Source organism: Rhinoraja longicauda, chromosome 39 (assembly GCF_053455715.1).
Source record: "Rhinoraja longicauda isolate Sanriku21f chromosome 39, sRhiLon1.1, whole genome shotgun sequence".
Taxonomy (NCBI): domain Eukaryota; kingdom Metazoa; phylum Chordata; class Chondrichthyes; order Rajiformes; family Arhynchobatidae; genus Rhinoraja; species Rhinoraja longicauda.
The window spans coordinates 8,489,066-8,505,187 of record NC_135991.1 but is presented as its reverse complement, the minus strand read 5'-3'; the positions used below and the strand labels follow the sequence as shown (position 1 = coordinate 8,505,187).

General features: G+C 55.1%; 1 protein-coding gene across 1 annotated transcript in view; it reads left to right on the top strand.

Moving 5' to 3' along the window:
* LOC144611184 (histone lysine demethylase PHF8-like) overlaps nucleotides 1-15,843 on the top strand; it is a 53,879-nt gene extending 38,036 nt beyond the window's left edge. The window contains 7 exon segments of the mRNA XM_078430237.1: nucleotides 258-343; nucleotides 1,218-1,372; nucleotides 3,667-3,938; nucleotides 4,643-4,738; nucleotides 7,187-7,296; nucleotides 8,798-9,086; nucleotides 14,275-15,843. Coding sequence (XP_078286363.1) covers nucleotides 258-343; nucleotides 1,218-1,372; nucleotides 3,667-3,938; nucleotides 4,643-4,738; nucleotides 7,187-7,296; nucleotides 8,798-9,086; nucleotides 14,275-14,363 — 1,097 coding nt within the window. The 3' untranslated portion in view covers nucleotides 14,364-15,843.
* Nucleotides 15,844-16,122: the final 279 nt, after the last annotated feature.

The window sequence follows — 16,122 nt, the reverse complement described above, 5'->3', positions numbered from 1 at the left end:
CTCACCTCTCCTCTCCTCTCCTCTCCTCTCTCTCCTCCCCTCTTCTCCCCTCTCCTCTCCTCTCCCCTCCTCTCTTCCCCTCTCCTCCCCTCCCCTCTCCTCTCCTCCCCTCTCTCCTCTCTCCTCCCTCTCCTCTCTCCTCCCCTCCCCTCTCCTCTCCTCTCCTCTCCTCCCCTCTCCTCCCCTCTTCTCCCCTCCCCTCTCCTCTCCTCTCCTCCCCTCTATTGGGGACTAACGTCGAACTCTTCCCTCTCCAGAGTTGACCCACCGATTACCACGAGCCAAACCCTGCAAAGACCCGACACGCAAGAGGGAGCCCGGTGAAGTGGACTTCGACATTGTGGTAAGCAGTCTACGTCTAATCGCGCCATGAGGCCTTGTCCCCTCCCCTCAATCGCCCGTACGGGCTAGACAACACTCCAAGGACGTGCGGGTTTGTAGGTTAAATTGGCTTGGTATAAAAAGGTAAATTGTCCCCTAGTGTGTGTAGGATAGTGTTCGCTGGTCGGCGCGGACCCGGTGGGCCGAAGGGCCTGTTTTTGTGTTGTATCTGTAAACTAAACTAAACTAAATAAAAGCTCTATAGGAAAAAACCAGAGAGAGGGCGAGAGTTTGGGGCCTGTTCCAAGATGGCCGACTTTTGCCTCCTGTTTCCGCGCTGTATCTCCAAACTGAGCGAAACCATCTCCTGGCGACCGGGTTTATCGTTGCACTAACACCTATAGTTCACCACGATTACGTACCGAATATTTCTGATTACTAATTTAATGCTTTATAGCTTACTGTGCATTTATTAGTGCGATGTTGAATGTTGTAGGAAGAGAGAATTAAGTTGTTCGGCAGTAGGTAACATTTAAACACTCTTGACTCTCTCTCCTACTCTCCTCCCCTCCTCCCCTCCTCCTCCCCCCCTCTCCACTCTTCCCCCTCCCCCCTCCCCTCTCCTCTCTCCTCCTCTCCTCTCCTCCCCTCCCCTCTCCTTTCCTCTCCTTTCCTCGCCTCTCCTCTCCTCTCCTCCCCTCTCCTCTCCTCTCCTCTCCTCCCCTCCCCCCTCTCCTCCCCTCCCCTCCCCTCTCCTCTCCCCTCCTCCCCTCCCCTCTCCTACTCTCTCTCCCCTTCTCTCCTCTCCTCTCCTCTCCTCTCCTCTTCTCTCCTCTCCTCTCCTCTCCTCTCCTCTCCTCTCCTCTCCTCCCCTCCCCTCCCCTTTTCTCCTCCAGGAAGACGAGTCGTCTGACGAGGACTCGGCCATTGACATAGACATTGGGGGCGGTGAGGGGGCGCTGGAGGGGCCGGGGGTTGGCAGTGCAGCTGGGATCCTGGATCTGCTGAAGGCCAGCAAGGAGGTGGGAGCGCTGGAGTACACAGCCCAGAGGTAGGAGACTCTCTCCCCCTCCCCTCTCTCCCTCCCCTCTCTCCCCCTCCCCTCTCTCCCCCTCTCTCTTCCCCCCTCTCTCTTCCCCCTCCCCTCTCTCCCCCCCTCCCCCTCTCTCTCTCCTCCCCCTCTCCCCCTCCCCCTCTCTCCCCCTCCCCTCTCTCCCCCTCCACTCTCTCCCCCTCCCCCTCCTCTCTCTCTCCCCTCCCCTCTCTCTCCCCCTCCCCTCTCTCTCCCCTCCCCTCTCTCTCCCCCTCCCCTCTCTCTCCCCTCCCCTCTCTCCCCCTCCCCTTTCTCTCCCCCTCCCCTTTCTCTCCCCTCCCCTCTCTCTCCCCCTCCCCTCTCTCCCCTCCCCTCTCTCTCCCCTCCCCTATCTCCCCCTCTCTCTCCCCCTCCCCTCTCTCCCCCCCCTCCCCTCCCCCCTCTCTCCCCCCCTCCCCCCTCTCTCCCCCTCTCTCTCCCCCTCCCCTCTCTCCCCCTCCCCTCTCTCTCCCCTCCCCCCTCTCTCCCCCTCCCCTCCCCTCTCTCTCCCCTCTCTCTCCCCCCCTCCCCTCTCTCCCCCTCCCCTCCCCTCTCTCCCCCTCCTTGCGGCCCAGGGTGGGGATGGGGGCAGATACGTTTTGGATGGAGCCTCGTTGAAAGGCGTGGAGTAGAGGGATATGAATCAAGTGCATTCAGATGAGTGATGGCCAAAGATACTAGAGGAGTAAGATAGACCACTCAACCCTAAAAACCGTAGTACGTCATGACTCCATTTTAGTAAGCAGAAAGTGGTGAGACCGCATCTGGAGTACTGTGTACAGTTTTGGTCTCCCAATTTGAGGACGGACATCCTTGTAATTGAGGCAGTGCAGCGTAGGTTCACGAGATTGATCCCTGGGATGGCGGGACTGTCGTACGAGGAAAGATTGGTAAGACCGGGCTTGTATTCAATGGAGTTTAGAAGGACGAGAGGGGGATCTTATAGAGACGTGTAAAATTATAAAAGGACTGGACAAGCTAGATGCAGGAGAAATGTTCCCAATGTTGGGAGAGTCCAGAACCAGGGGCCACACAGTCTAAGAATAAAGGGGAGGCCATTTAAAACTGAGGTGAGAAGGAACGTTTCCAGTTGTGAATGTGTGGGATTCTCTGCCACAGAGGGCAGTGGAGGCCGATTCACTGGATGGATTTAAGAGAGAGTTAGATAGAGCTCGAGGGGCTAGTGGAATCAGGGGGTACGGGGAGAAGGCAGGCACCGGTTACTGATTGTGGACGGTCAGCCGCGATCGCAGTGAATGGCGGTGCGTACAGGCTGGAAGGGCCGAATGGCCTCCTCCATGTTTCTAAACTTGCAGGGACATTTTACAAAGAAAAAAAACAAAAATCTGTGAATTGACTGATGAGATATGGTCTGTATTTTAATGGTATCATCACACAGACTGTTCCCCCAAAACACTGATTACACCGCGAGAGGCAGAGCGAACGGCAGGCTTTGGCCTACTAAAATGGCGGCCGTCACGCTCATTTGCGTACTATGCTTCAGTAGAGGCGATTTCAACGGAGTGGCCCATCTTGTTCCTCTAGTATCTCTGGTGATGGTTTTGGTATCATGTTCACCACAGGCATTGTGGGCCGAAGGGCCTGTTTCTGGACTGCACACCTCATTTTGTTTCTCTTTTCTCTCTCCCTTTTATCTCTTTTCCCTCTTTTTTTCCTCTCTTTCTCTCCCCTCTCTCTCTCCCCCCTTTCTCTACCCTCTCTCCCTCTCCCCACTCTCTCCCCCCTCTTTCTCCCCCTCCCCTCTCTCTCTCTCCCCTCTCTCCTCTCTCTTCCCACTCTCTCCCCTTTCTCTCCCTCCCTCTCTCTCTGTCTCTCCCTATCTCCCTCCCACCCTCCTTCCCTCCCTTTCTTCCCCCTCTCTCCCCTTTATCCCCCCTCTATCTGTCTCTGTCTCTCTCCCCCCTCTCCCTCCATTTCTCTCTCCTCTCTCTCTCTCTCCCTCCCTCTCTCCCCCCTTTCTCTCCCTCCCTCTCTCTCTGTCTCTCCCTATCTCCCTCCCTCCCTCCTTCCCTCCCTTTCTTCCCCCTCTCTCCCCTTTAACCCCCCTCTATCTGCCTCTGTCTCTCCCTCCCCTCTCTCCCCCCTCTCCCTCCATTTCTCTCTCCCCTCTCTCTCTCTCTCCCCCTCTCTCTCTCTCCCCCTCTCTCTCTCTCCCCCTCTCCCTCCCTCTCTCTCTCTCTCCCCCTCTCCCCTCCCCCCCCCCCTACTCTCCCCTACTCTCTCCCCCTCTGTGTGTGTGTGTGAGTGAGCAGCCAGGCTCCGGCCTCCCCCAGCACCCAGGAGGCGATCCAGGGCATGCTGTGCATGGCCAACCTACAGGCGGTCTCATCCCCGGGCAGCAGCCTCCAGGCGTGGTGGAGCAGCGGGCAGGAGAGGGCAGCCGGTCCCTCCGCCACCGCGACCGCCGCTGGCACCGGCAAGAAGGGCCGCAGGAGGGGGGAGGCAAAGGGCAGCCCGACCAGCGCCACCGACAGCTACGATGACCAGGAGAGTCTGGGAGCCTGCTTCAAGGACTCCGACTACGGTGAGGAGAGGGGAGGGGAGGGGAGGGGAAAGGAGGAGAGGAGAGGGGAGGAGAGGGGAGGGGAGGAGAGGGGAGGGGAGGGGAGGGGAGGAGAGGGGAGGGGAGGGGAAAGGAGGAGAGGAGAGGGGAGGAGAGGAGAGGGGAGGAGAGGAGAGGAGGGGGGGCGGGGAGGAGAGGAGAGGAGAGGAGAGGAGGGGGGGGCGGGGAGGAGAGGAGGTAGGAGGGAGGACGTCTGACAGCGATGATGGCCAGTCGGTCAGTAGATATTGGGAGGTGGGTGTGTTTAACGGAGGGAAGCCCCCTGTTTCACACACACGTGCATGCACGCACAAACACACACTCACGCACACACACACACACACAGTCGCACGCACAAACACACACACACACACACACACACAGTCGCACGCACAAACACACACACACACACAGTCGCACGCACAAACACACACACACACACACAGTTGCATGCACACACGCGCAAAAACATGCACTCTCGTACGCACACACTCACTCGTACACACAAGCACTCATACAGTCAGGCCTACACACTCGCGCACATACAGGTGTGTACACACACACATACACGCGTGTACAAACACGCCCGCTCGCACGGTGATCGTCTGACCTCTCTCTCTCTCTCTCTCTCTCTCCCTCCCTCCCTCCCCCTCCCTCCCTCTCTCTCTCTCTCTCCCCGCCCACAGTCTACCCGTCGCTGGAGTCCGATGAGGACGACCCGTCCTCGCGCGTACGGGCTCGCAAACGGCGCAACAGCGACGATGCCCCCTGGAACCCGAAGGGTAAGAGCCACCCGCTACCCACGTGCCCACGCTGGCCACCCCCAACACCACCCACGCTGCCCGCACACACTGCCCACCCCCAACACCACACACACTGCCCACTGAATGGTGTCAAGTTAGGAACAGGGGACGTACAACGAGATCTGGGTGTCCTAGTGCATCAGTCACTGAAAGGAAGCATGCAGGTACAGCAGGCAGTGAAGAAAGCCAATGGCATGTTGGCCTTCATAACAAGAGGAGTTGAGTATAGGAGCAAAGAGGTCCTTCTGCAGTTGTACAGGGCCCTAGTGAAACCGCACCTGGAGTACTGTGTGCAGTTTTGGTCTCCAAATTCGAGGAAGGACGTCCTTGCTATTGAGGGCGTGCAGCGTACGTTAATTCCCAGAATGGCGGGACTGTCGTACGTTGAAAGACTGGAATTTAGAGGGATGAGAGGAGATCTTATCGAAAGGTATAAGATTATTAAGGGGTTGGACACGTTAGAGGCAGGAAACATGTTCCCAATGTTGGGGGAGTCCAGAACAAGGGGCCACACAGTTTAAGAATAAGGGGTCGGCCATTTAGAACTGAGATGAGGAAGAACCTTTTCAGTCAGAGAGTTGTGAATCTGTGGAATTCTCTGCCTCAGAAGGCAGTGGAGGCCAATTCTCTGAATAGAAACATAGAAAATAGGTGCAGGAGTAGGCCATTCGGCCCTTCGAGCCTGTACGCACCGCCATTCAATATGATCATGGCTGATCATCCAACTCAGTATCCCGTACCTGCCTTCTCTCCATACCCCCTGATCCCTTTAGCCACAAGGGCCACATCTAACTCCCTCTTAAATATAGCCAATGAACTGGCCTCAACTACCTTCTGTGGCAGAGAATTCCACAGACTCACCACTCTCTGTGTGAAGAAATGTTTTCTCATCTCGGTCCTAAAAGACTTCCCCCTTATCCTTAAGCTGTGACCCCTGGTTCTGGACTCCCCCAACATCGGGAGCAATCTTCCCGCATCTAGCCTCTCCAACCCCTTAAGAATTTTATATGTTTCTATAAGATCCCCCCTCAGTCTTCTAAATTCCAGCGAGTACAAGCCCAGTCTATCCAGTCTTTCTTCATATGAAAGTCCCGCCATCCCAGGGATCAATCTGGTGAACCTTCTCTGTACTCCCTCTAAGGCAAGAACGTCTTTCCTCAGGTTAGGAGACCAAAACTGCACACAATACTCCAGGTGTGGTCTCACCAAGGCCCTGTACAACTGCAGCAGAACCTCCCTGCTCCTAAACTCAAATCCTCTTGCTATGAATGCCAACATACCATTCGCTTTCTTCGCTGCCTGCTGCACCTGCATGCTTGCTTTCAATGACTGGTGTACCATGACACCCAGGTCACGTTGCATCTCCCCTTCTCCCAATCGGTCACCATTCAGGTAATATGCATTCAAGAGAGAGCTAGATAGAGCTCTTAAGGATAGCGGAGTCAGGGGGTATGGGGAGAAGGCAGGAACGGGGTACTGATTGAGAATGATCAGCCATGATCACGTTGAATGGCGGTGCTTACAGGCTCGAAGGGCCTATTGTCTATTGTCACCCAACACCACACACACTGCCCGCCCCCAACACCACACGCACTGCCCACTGAATGGTGTCAAGTTAGGAACAGGGGACGTACAACGAGATCTGGGTGTCCTAGTGCATCAGTCACTGAAAGGAAGCATGCAGGTACAGCAGGCAGTGAAGAAAGCCAATGGAATGTTGGCCTTCGTAACAAGAGGAGTTGAGTATAGGAGCAAAGAGGTCCTTCTGCAGTTGTACAGGGCCCTAGTGAGACCGCACCTGGAGTACTGTGTGCAGTTTTGGTCTCCAAATTCGAGGAAGGACGTCCTTGCTATTGAGGGCGTGCAGCGTAGGTTAATTCCCAGAATGGCGGGACTGTCGTACGTTGAAAGACTGGAGTGACTGGGCTTGTATACGCTGGAATTTAGAAGGATGAGAGGGGATCTTATCGAAAGGTATAAGATTATTAAGGGGTTGGACACGTTAGAGGCAGGAAACATGTTCCCAATGTTGGGGGAGTCCAGAACCAGGGGCCACAGTTTAAGAATAAGGGGTCGGCCATTTAGAACAGAGATGAGGAAAAACTTTTTCTGTCAGAGAGTTGTGAATCTGTGGAATTCTCTGCCTCAGAAGGCAGTGGAGGCCAATTCTCTGAATGCATTCAAGAGAGAGCTAGATAGAGCTCTTAAGGATAGCGGAGTCAGGGGGTATGGGGAGAAGGCAGGAACGGGGTACTGATTGAGAATGATCGGCCGTGATCACATTGAATGGCGGTGCGTACAGGCTCGAAGGGCCGAACGGCCTCCTCCTGCACCTGTTGCCCGTTGTCGCCCGCCACACGCTGCCCGTCCCCCACGCTCCCGCCCCCGTCTCCGTCCCTCGCCCGCTCACGGTCTCCCCCCCAACAGCTCGCGTGGCGCCCACTCTCCCAAGGCACGAGAGGCCGGTACGTGAGGGCGCGCGAGTGGCGTCCATCGAGACCGGACTGGCAGCGGCAGCAGCTAAACTGGCACAGCAGGTACGGCGTTCATGATCCCTCTCTCCCTCTCTCCCTCCCTCCCCTCTCCTTCTCCCTCCCCCTCCTTCCCCTCTCCCCCATTCCCCTCCTTCCCCTCTCCCCCTCCACCCTCCTCCCCTCTCCTTCTCCCTCCCTCCCTCCCTCCCTCCCTCCCTCCCTCCCTCCCTCCCTCCCTCCCTCCCTCCCTCCCTCCCTCCCTCCCTCCCTCCCTCCCTCCCTCCCTCCCTCCCTCCCTCCCTCCCTCCCTCCCTCCCTCCCTCCCTCTCCCCCTCTTCCCCTCTCCCCCCCTTCCCCTCCCCCTCCTTCCCCTCTCCTCCTCCTCCCCTCTCCCCCTCTCCCTTCCCCTCTCCCCCTCCACTTCCCCCCCCTCTCCCCCTCCTTCCCCTCCCCCTCCTTCCTCTCTCCCCCTCCTTCCCCCCTTCCCCTCTCCCCCTCTCCCCCTCCTCCCCCTCCTGCCCCCCTCTCCTCCTCCCTCTCCTGCCCCCCTCTCCTCCTCCTCTCTCCCTCCACTCTCCCCCTCCTTCCCCTCTCCCCCTCCTCCCCCTCCTGCCCCCCTCTCCTCCTCCTCTCTCCCTCCACTCTCCCCCTCCTTCCCCTCTCCCCCTCCTTCCCCTCTCCCCCTCCTTCCCCTCTCCCCCTCATTCTCCTCTCCCCCTCCTTCCCCTCTCCCCCTCCTTCCCCTCTCCCCCTCATTCTCCTCTCCCCCTCCTTCCCCTCTCCCCCTCCTTCTCCTCTCCCCCTCCTTCCCCTCTCCCCCTCATTCTCCTCTCCCCCCTCCCCTCCTTCCCCTCTCCCCCTCCTTCCCCTCTCCCCTCCTTCTCCTCTCCCCCTCCACTCCTTCCCCTCTACTTCCCCTCTCCCCCTCCTTCCCCTCTCCTTCTCCTCTCCCCCTCCCCTCCTTCCCCTCTCCTTCCCCTCCCCCTCTCCTTCCCCTCCCCCCTCTCTCCCTCTCCCCTCCTTTCCCCCTCCCCCCTCCTTCCCCTCTCCCCTCCTTCCCCTCTCCCTCTCCTTCCCCTCTCCCCTCCTTCCCCTCTCCCTCTCCCCTTCCCCTCTCCCTCTCCCCTTCCTCCCCCCCTCTCGGAGAATGGATAGAGTGGATGGGAAGGGAGGGGAAGGAAGGGGAGAGGAGGGGAAGGAATGGGAGAGGAGGGGAAGGAATGGGAGAGGAGGGGAAGGGAGGGGAGGGGAGGGAAGAGGAGGGAAGAAGAGGGGGAAGGAAGGGGAGAGGAGGGGGAGAGAGGGAAAGAGAGGGGAGGGTGAGGGTGAGGGGTAGATGGGGAATTTCTTTAGCCAGAGGGCGGTGAATCTGTGGGATGTGTTTAAGGCAGAGATAGACAGATTGTTGATCTGTGAGGGTGTCAGGGGTTATGGGGAGAAGGCAGGAGAATGGGGTCGGGAGGGAGAGATAGACCGGCCGTGATTGAATGGCGGAGTGGACTGGATGGGCCGAATGGCCTGATTCTGCTACTATCACCCCCCTGACCTTCCGACCTTCCCGCAGGAGCACCAGAAGGTGCAGAAGAGGAAGATCGGCAAGAAGAAGCCGGTGGTGGCGGTCGAGGAGGAGCCGATGGCCAAGCCGGTGCCTGCTGGGAGCCCGCCCCCCCCGGAGGTGGCGGCGGTGCCCGTGGTGGAGGCCCGGCCCGAGGTGTTGCTGGGCAGCCTGGTGGACCACGAGTACACGGCGGGCCCCAGCACCTTCGGCCTGCCCCGCGGCTCCACGCCAATGGCCCCCGGAGTCTTCCTCACGCAACGCCGGGCCTCCACCTCCTCGCAGGGCAACCAGTCAGGCAAGACACGCACTCCATCCACATCTCCCTGCCCCGGGGGCCCGGACCATGTAGGCCGGACGCTGTAGGCCCGGACGCTGTAGGCCCGGTCGCTGTAGGCCCGAACGCTGTAGGCCCGGACAGTGTAGGCCCGGACGCTGTAGGCCCGGACAGTGTAGGCCCGGACGGTGTAGGCCCGGACGGTGTAGGCCCGGACGGTGTAGGCCCGGACAGTGTAGGCCAGGACGCTGTAGGCCCGGACAGTGTAGGCCCGGACACTGTAGACCCGGACACTGTAGGCCCGGACGCTGTAGACCCGGACTAGTGTAGGCCCGGACAGTGTAGGCCCTGACAGTGTAGGCCCGGACGCTGTAGGTCCAGACAGTGTAGGCCCTGACACTGTAGGCCCGGACGCTGTAGGCCCAGACAGTGTAGGCGGACAGTGTAGGCCCGGACACTGTAGGCCCGGACACTGTAGGCGGACAGTGTAGGCCCGGACGCTGTAGGCCCGGACGCTGTAGGCCCGGACAGTGTAGGCCCGGACACATTGTAGGCCTGGACAGTGTAGACTGACAGAGTGCGTTTGGGGAGCAGGGCCTAGGCGCCGCCTAATGGAGGTTGCCTAGCAACCCGCCTCCCTGCCCGGGCGGCCGCCATTGGTGGAGCGGGAGCACGTGGCCGCTGGCTGGGTGAGGTCACGTGGGGCGCGGGGCGGTGACGTCACCCTTTGTCCCTTATTTTGGAGTGAGATAGTTGGCAACCCTCATCACATCTACCTGGATAGGACAGGTTTGGAGGGAGATGGACCAAGCCGACCATCGATCCCCTCACACTAATGCTGCCCTACACACACATACACTAGGGACAAGTTACACACACACAGCCAATTAACCGACAAACCTGTACGTCTTTGGAGTGTGGGAGGAAACCCACGCAGGTCACGGGGAGAACGTACAAACTCCGTACAGACAGCGCCCGTAGTCGGGATCGAACCCGCGTCTCCGGCGCTGTAAGGCAGCAACTCTACCTAACCTACAAGGGCCACTGTACTGCCCTGCGATTACTCTCTACACAACATCTACCTGGTCCTGCCCCTGTTAGACATCCCAGAATGTAACACCTCACATTTCTCTGTATTAAATTCCATCAACTATTCCTCTGCCCACCTGGCCAATCGATCCAGATCATAGAAACATAGAAAATAGGTGCGGGAGGAGGCCATTCGAGCCTGTACGCACCGCCATTCATTGTGATCATGGCGGATCGTCCACAATCAATAACCCGTGCCTGCCTTCTCCCCATATCGCTTGATTCCACTCGCCCCTAGAGCTCTATCTAACTCTCTCTTAAATCCATCCAGTGATTTGGCCTCCACTGCCCTCTGTGGCAGAGAATCCCACAAATTCACAACTCTCTGGGTGGAAAAGTTCCTTCTCACCTCAGTTTTAAATGGCCTCCCCTTTATTCTTAAGACTGTGTGGCCCCTGGTTCTGGACTCGCCCAACATTGGGAACATTTTTCCTGCATCTAGCTTGTCCAGTCCTTTTATAATTTTATACGTTTCTATAAGATCCCCTCTCATCCTTCTAAACTCCAGTGAATACAAGCCTAGTCTTTTCAATTCCTCATATGACAGTCCCGCCATCCCAGGGATCAATCTCGTGAACCTACGCTGCACTGCCTCAATTACAAGGATGTCCTTCCTCAAATTAGGAGACCCAAACTGTACACAATACTCCAGGTGCGGTCTCACCAGGGCCCTGTACAACTGCAGAAGGACCTCTTTACTCCAATACTTGTTATGAAGGCCAACATGCCATTAGCTTTCTTCACTGCCTGCTGCAATCGTTCACAACCATCTTCGCTATCTGCAAAACCACCCACTTTTGTATCATCTGCAAACGAGTTAATCTTGCCCTGTCTGTTCTCATCCAAATCATTGATGTAGATGACAAACGGTAGCAGGCCCAGCACCGAACCCAGAGGCACACCACTAATCACAGTCCTCCAGTCCGAGAAGCAACCTTCCCCCATCACCCTCTGCTTCCTTCCATGAAGCCAAATTGCTGTCCATTCAGCTATTGTGGGACTGTCGTATGTTGAAAGACTGGAGCGACTGGGCTTGTATACACTGGAATTTAGAAGGATGAGAGGAGATCTTATCGAAACATATAAGATTATTAAGGGGTTGGACACGTTAGAGGCAGGAAACATGTTCCCAATGTTGGCGGAGTCCAGAACCAGGGGCCACACACAGTTTAAGAATAAGGGGTCGGCCATTTAGAACGGAGATGAGAAAAAACTTTTTCAGTCAGATAGTTGTGAATCTTTGGAATTCTCTGCCTCAGAAGGCAGTGGAGGCCAATTCTCTGGATGCTTTCAAGAGAGAGTTAGATAGAGCTCTTAAGGATAGCGGAGTCAGGGGCTATGGGGAGAAGGCAGGAACGGGGTACTGATTGAGAATGATCAGCCATGATCACAATGAATGGCGGTGCTGGCTCGAAGGGCCGAATGGCCTCCTCCTGCACCTATTGTCTATCTCTCCTTGGATCCCATGCGATCTAACCTTCCAGAGCAGCCTACCATGCCGAACCTTGTCTGAAAGGCCTTACTGAAATCCATGTACACAACATCTATGTTACATTACTAGGACAGGTTTGGAGGGATATGGACCAAACGCAGGCAAGTGGGATTAGTGTAGCTGGGACATTGTTGGCCGGTGTGGGCGAGTTGGGCCGAAGGGCCTGTTTCCACACTGGATCGCTCTTTGACTATCTACCATCGACCTTTTTGGTCAGGTCTTCAAAAGACTCGATTCAGATTTGTGAGACACAACCTCCCACGTACAAAACATGCTGACTGTCTCTAATCGGCCCTTGCCCGTCCAAATGCCTGTATAGAAATATAGAAACGAGGTGCAGGAGTAGGCCATTCGGCCCTTCAAGCCTGCACCGCCATTCAATGTGATCATGGCTGATCATCCAACTCAGTATCCCGTACCTGCCTTCTCTCCATACCCACTGATCCCTTTAGCCACAAGGGCCACATCTAACTCCCTCTTAAATATAGCCAATGAACTGGCCTCAACTACCTTCTGTGGCAGAGAATTCCACAGACTCACCACTCTGTGTGAAAAAAAACTTTCTCATCTCGGTCCTAAAAGACTTCCCCCTTATCCTTAAACTGTGACCCCTTGTTCTGAACTTCCCCATCATCGGGAACAATCTTCCTGCATCTAGCCTGTCCAACCCCTTAAGGATTTTGTAAGTTTCTATAAGATCCCCCCTCAATCTTCTCAATTCCAGCGAGTACAAGCCGAGTCTATCCAGTCTTTCTTCATATGAAAGTCCTGCCATCCCAGGGATCAATCTGGTGAACCTTCTCTGTACTCCCTCTCTGGCAAGAATGTCTTTCCTCAGATTAGGAGACCAAAACTGTACGCAATACTCCAGGTGCGGTCTCACCAATGCCCTGTACAACTGCAGCAGAACCTCCCTGCTCCTATACTCAAATCCCCTCGCTATGAATGCCAACATACCATTGGCTTTCTTCACTGCCTGCTGCACCTGCATGCCTACTTTCAATGACTGGTGCACCATGACACCCAGGTCTCGTTGCATCTCCCCTTCTCCTAATCGGCCACCATTCAGATAACCCATCCTTCGTGTATTCAGAGAAAGCTCCCAACATTTGGACAGGCGTGTGGATAGGACAGGATATGGACCAAACGCGGGCAGGTGGGACCCGTGTAGGTCCTGCTGCAATCTTTGACTGCAAGCACGGTGGCGCAGCGATAGAGTTGCTGCCTTACAGCGAATGCAGCGCCGGAGACCCGGGTTCCATCCCGACTACGGGCGCCGTCAGTACGGAGTTTTTGCGTTCTCCCCGTGACCTGTGTGGGTTTCCTCCCACACTCCAAAGACGTGCAGTTTGTAGGTTAAGAAAATAACTGCAGATGCTGGTACAACTCGAAGGTATTTATTCACAAAATGCTGGAGTAACTCAGCAGGTCAGGCAGCATCTCGGGAGAGAAGGAATGGGTGACGTCTCTTCTACAGTTGTACAGGGCCCTAGTGAGACCGCACCTGGAGTACTGTGTGCAGTTTTGGTCTCCAAATTTGAGGAAGGATATTCTTGCTATTGAGGGCGTGCAGCGTAGGTTCACTAGGTTAATTCCCGGAATGGCGGGACTGTCGTATGTTGAAAGGCTGGAGCAATTAGGCTTGTATACACTGGAATTTAGAAGGATGAGGGGGGATCTTATTGAAACATATAAGATAATTAGGGGATTGGACACATTAGAGGCAGATAACATGTTCCCAATGTTGGGGGAGTCCAGAACAAGGGGCCACAGTTTAAGAATAAGGGGTAGGCCATTTAGAACGGAGATGAGGAAGAACTTTTTCAGTCAGAGAGTGGTGAAGGTCAAGTCAAGTCAATTTTATTTGTATAGCACATTTAAAAACAACCCACGTTGACCAAAGTGCTGCACATCTGATTAGGAAAAAAAAGATACAGTGGCAGGCAGCCAAACACAACGGCGCGGCCATCTTGAACAAAATGTTTAACTAAAGCAGAATGGTGTCCCGCGGCCGCGCCGGGCGATGGAATGTGGAATTCTCTGCCTCAGAGGACAGTGGAGGTCAATTCTCTGAATGCATTCAAGAGAGAGCTGGATAGAGCTCTTAAGGAAAGCGGAGTGACGGGGTACTGATTGAGAATGATCAGCCATGATCGCATTGAATGGCGGTGCTGGCTCGAAGGGCTGAATGGCCTCCTCCTGCACCTATTGTCTATTGACCTGCTGAGTTACTCCAGCATTTTGTGAATAAATACCTTCAGGTTTGTAGGTTAATTGACTTGGTAAATGTAAAAACTGTCCCTAGTGTGTGTAGGATAGTATTAGTGTGCGGGGATCGCTGGTCAGCGCGGACTCGGTGGGGAAGGGATTGTGTTTCCGCGCTGTATCTCTAAACTAAACTAGCGTGTGAACGAGCGATCGCTGGTCGGCACGGACTCGGTGGGCCGAAGGGCCTGTTTCCGCGCTGTATCTCCAAACTAAACAAAACTTTCACAGCCATCCCCGCTGTCTGCAAAACCACCTGCTTTTGCATCATGGGCAAACTTGGTAATCTCGCCCTGCATGTGGACGGTGTAGGCGATTGTACTTTGGGTGTGGGGGTATTAATATCTGCCCCTTTGCCCACAGGTAAACGTCCGAAGAAGGGTCTCGCGACGGCAAAACAGCGTCTGGGAAAGATCTTAAAGATACATCGAAACGGAAAGCTCTTGCTTTAAATATTTTGCTATTTTGTATAATTTTTGAACTCAACGTGTTTGTATATCTCTGTACAGTTGAATTTCCTCCAACACTTAATATTGAGCCCCCTCCCGCCGATCCCTTCTTTGCCCATTTCTTGCCAGCGCTAATATTTGGGGGTGATTGCGTGCAGGAGGGGGATAAATCGGGAGTGTGTGTGTGTGAGGGATCTGTGCATGTGAGGTGTGTGTGTGACAGATGTGTGTGTGAGGGGTGAGTGTGAGAGATTGTGTGTGTGTGAGATTTGTGTGAGAGGGGTGTGTGTGAGAGATTGTGTGAGGGGTGTGTGTGACAGATTTGTGTGTGAGAGGAGAGGTGTGTGGGAGATGTGTGTGAGAAAGATTAGAGAGAAAGGGGTGTGTGTAATGGGAGAGGAGTGTGTCAGGGGAGGAGAGGGGCTATGTGTGAGAGAGAGAGGGGTGTGTGTGAGACAAGAAAGTGTCAAGAGGTGTGAGAACAGGGATGTTGTGTGTCAGAGACGAGGAGAGGGTGTGTTAGCACGAGTGGTGTGTGTGTGAGAAGAGAGGGGGTGTGTATGAGAGGTGTGAGAGGAGTGAGGAGAGGGGTGTGTATGTGAGAGGAGAGGTATGTGCATGGGAGAAAGAGGAGAGAGGTGTGTGAAAGAGAAAGGAGAGGGGTGTGTGAGAAAGGGGAGAGGTGTGTGTGAAAGAGGAGGGGTGTGAGAGAAGGGAGAGGTGTGTGAAAGAAAGCGGGGTGTGAGAAAAGGAGAGGTGTGTGTGAGAAAGGAGAGGGGGTGTGTAGGAGTGAGAAGTTGTGAAAGGGGAGTGAGAAGAGAGGTGTGTGTGTCGGAGTGAGAAGTTGTGAGAAGAGGTGTGTGTGTGACAGAAAGGGGAGTGGTGTGTGAGAAGAAGGGGGGGGTGTAGGAGTGTGAGAAGTGAGAAAGGGGAGTGAGAAGAGAGAGGTAGGTGTGTGTTCCGATCCCATCAATGCAGTCCAGATCTGTGCTTTCCGCCTCTCTCCTCCCCATATTTCTCCTCGTCTCCATCGACTGCCCGCCAGGCCGAAGTTTCCTCGCCGAAGCTTCCGGGCGCTGAGGGGGTGAGGAACGTCGCCCCTCCTGCCGAATTTTCCGTTTTTACTTCTCGCCCTCTCTCCTGGCAACATCTTCCCATTAGACACCTTCCTCTCTCCCCCCCCCCCCCCCAAAAAAACCCCCAGCAGACCACACAAGCCGAACCCCCGGCCCACTTGCGGATATTTAGTTTAACCACTTTGGTTCCCAACTTCTCGTAGAAATGGCGTTTACAAGATATCTCCGCCCTCTCAATTCCTTAGCCCTCCCTTGCCTCCCCCTCCCTCTTTTGTAAAAAAAAGTACATAAAAGTCATTAGTTTGTAACAATTTTTTTGTAGTGCAGGTTTTTAAAATATCTGATTGTATTGCTACTCCGAGAGAGAGAAAAAGAAAATCTGCTTTTTTGAAACAAAATTCTTGGGTTTGAATGATGCTTTCCTTGGTTATCATAGAAAATAGGTGCAGGAGTAGGCCATTCGGCCCTTCGCGCCTGCACCACCATTCAATATGATCATGGCTGATCATCCAACTCAGTATCCCGTACCTGCCTTCTCTCCATACCCCCTGATCCCTTTAGCCACAAGGGCCACATCTAACTCCCTCTTAAATATAGCAAATGAACTGGCCTCAACTACCTTCTGTGGCAGAGAATTCCAAAGATTCAACACTCTCTGTGTGAAAAAAAACGTTCTCATCTCGGTC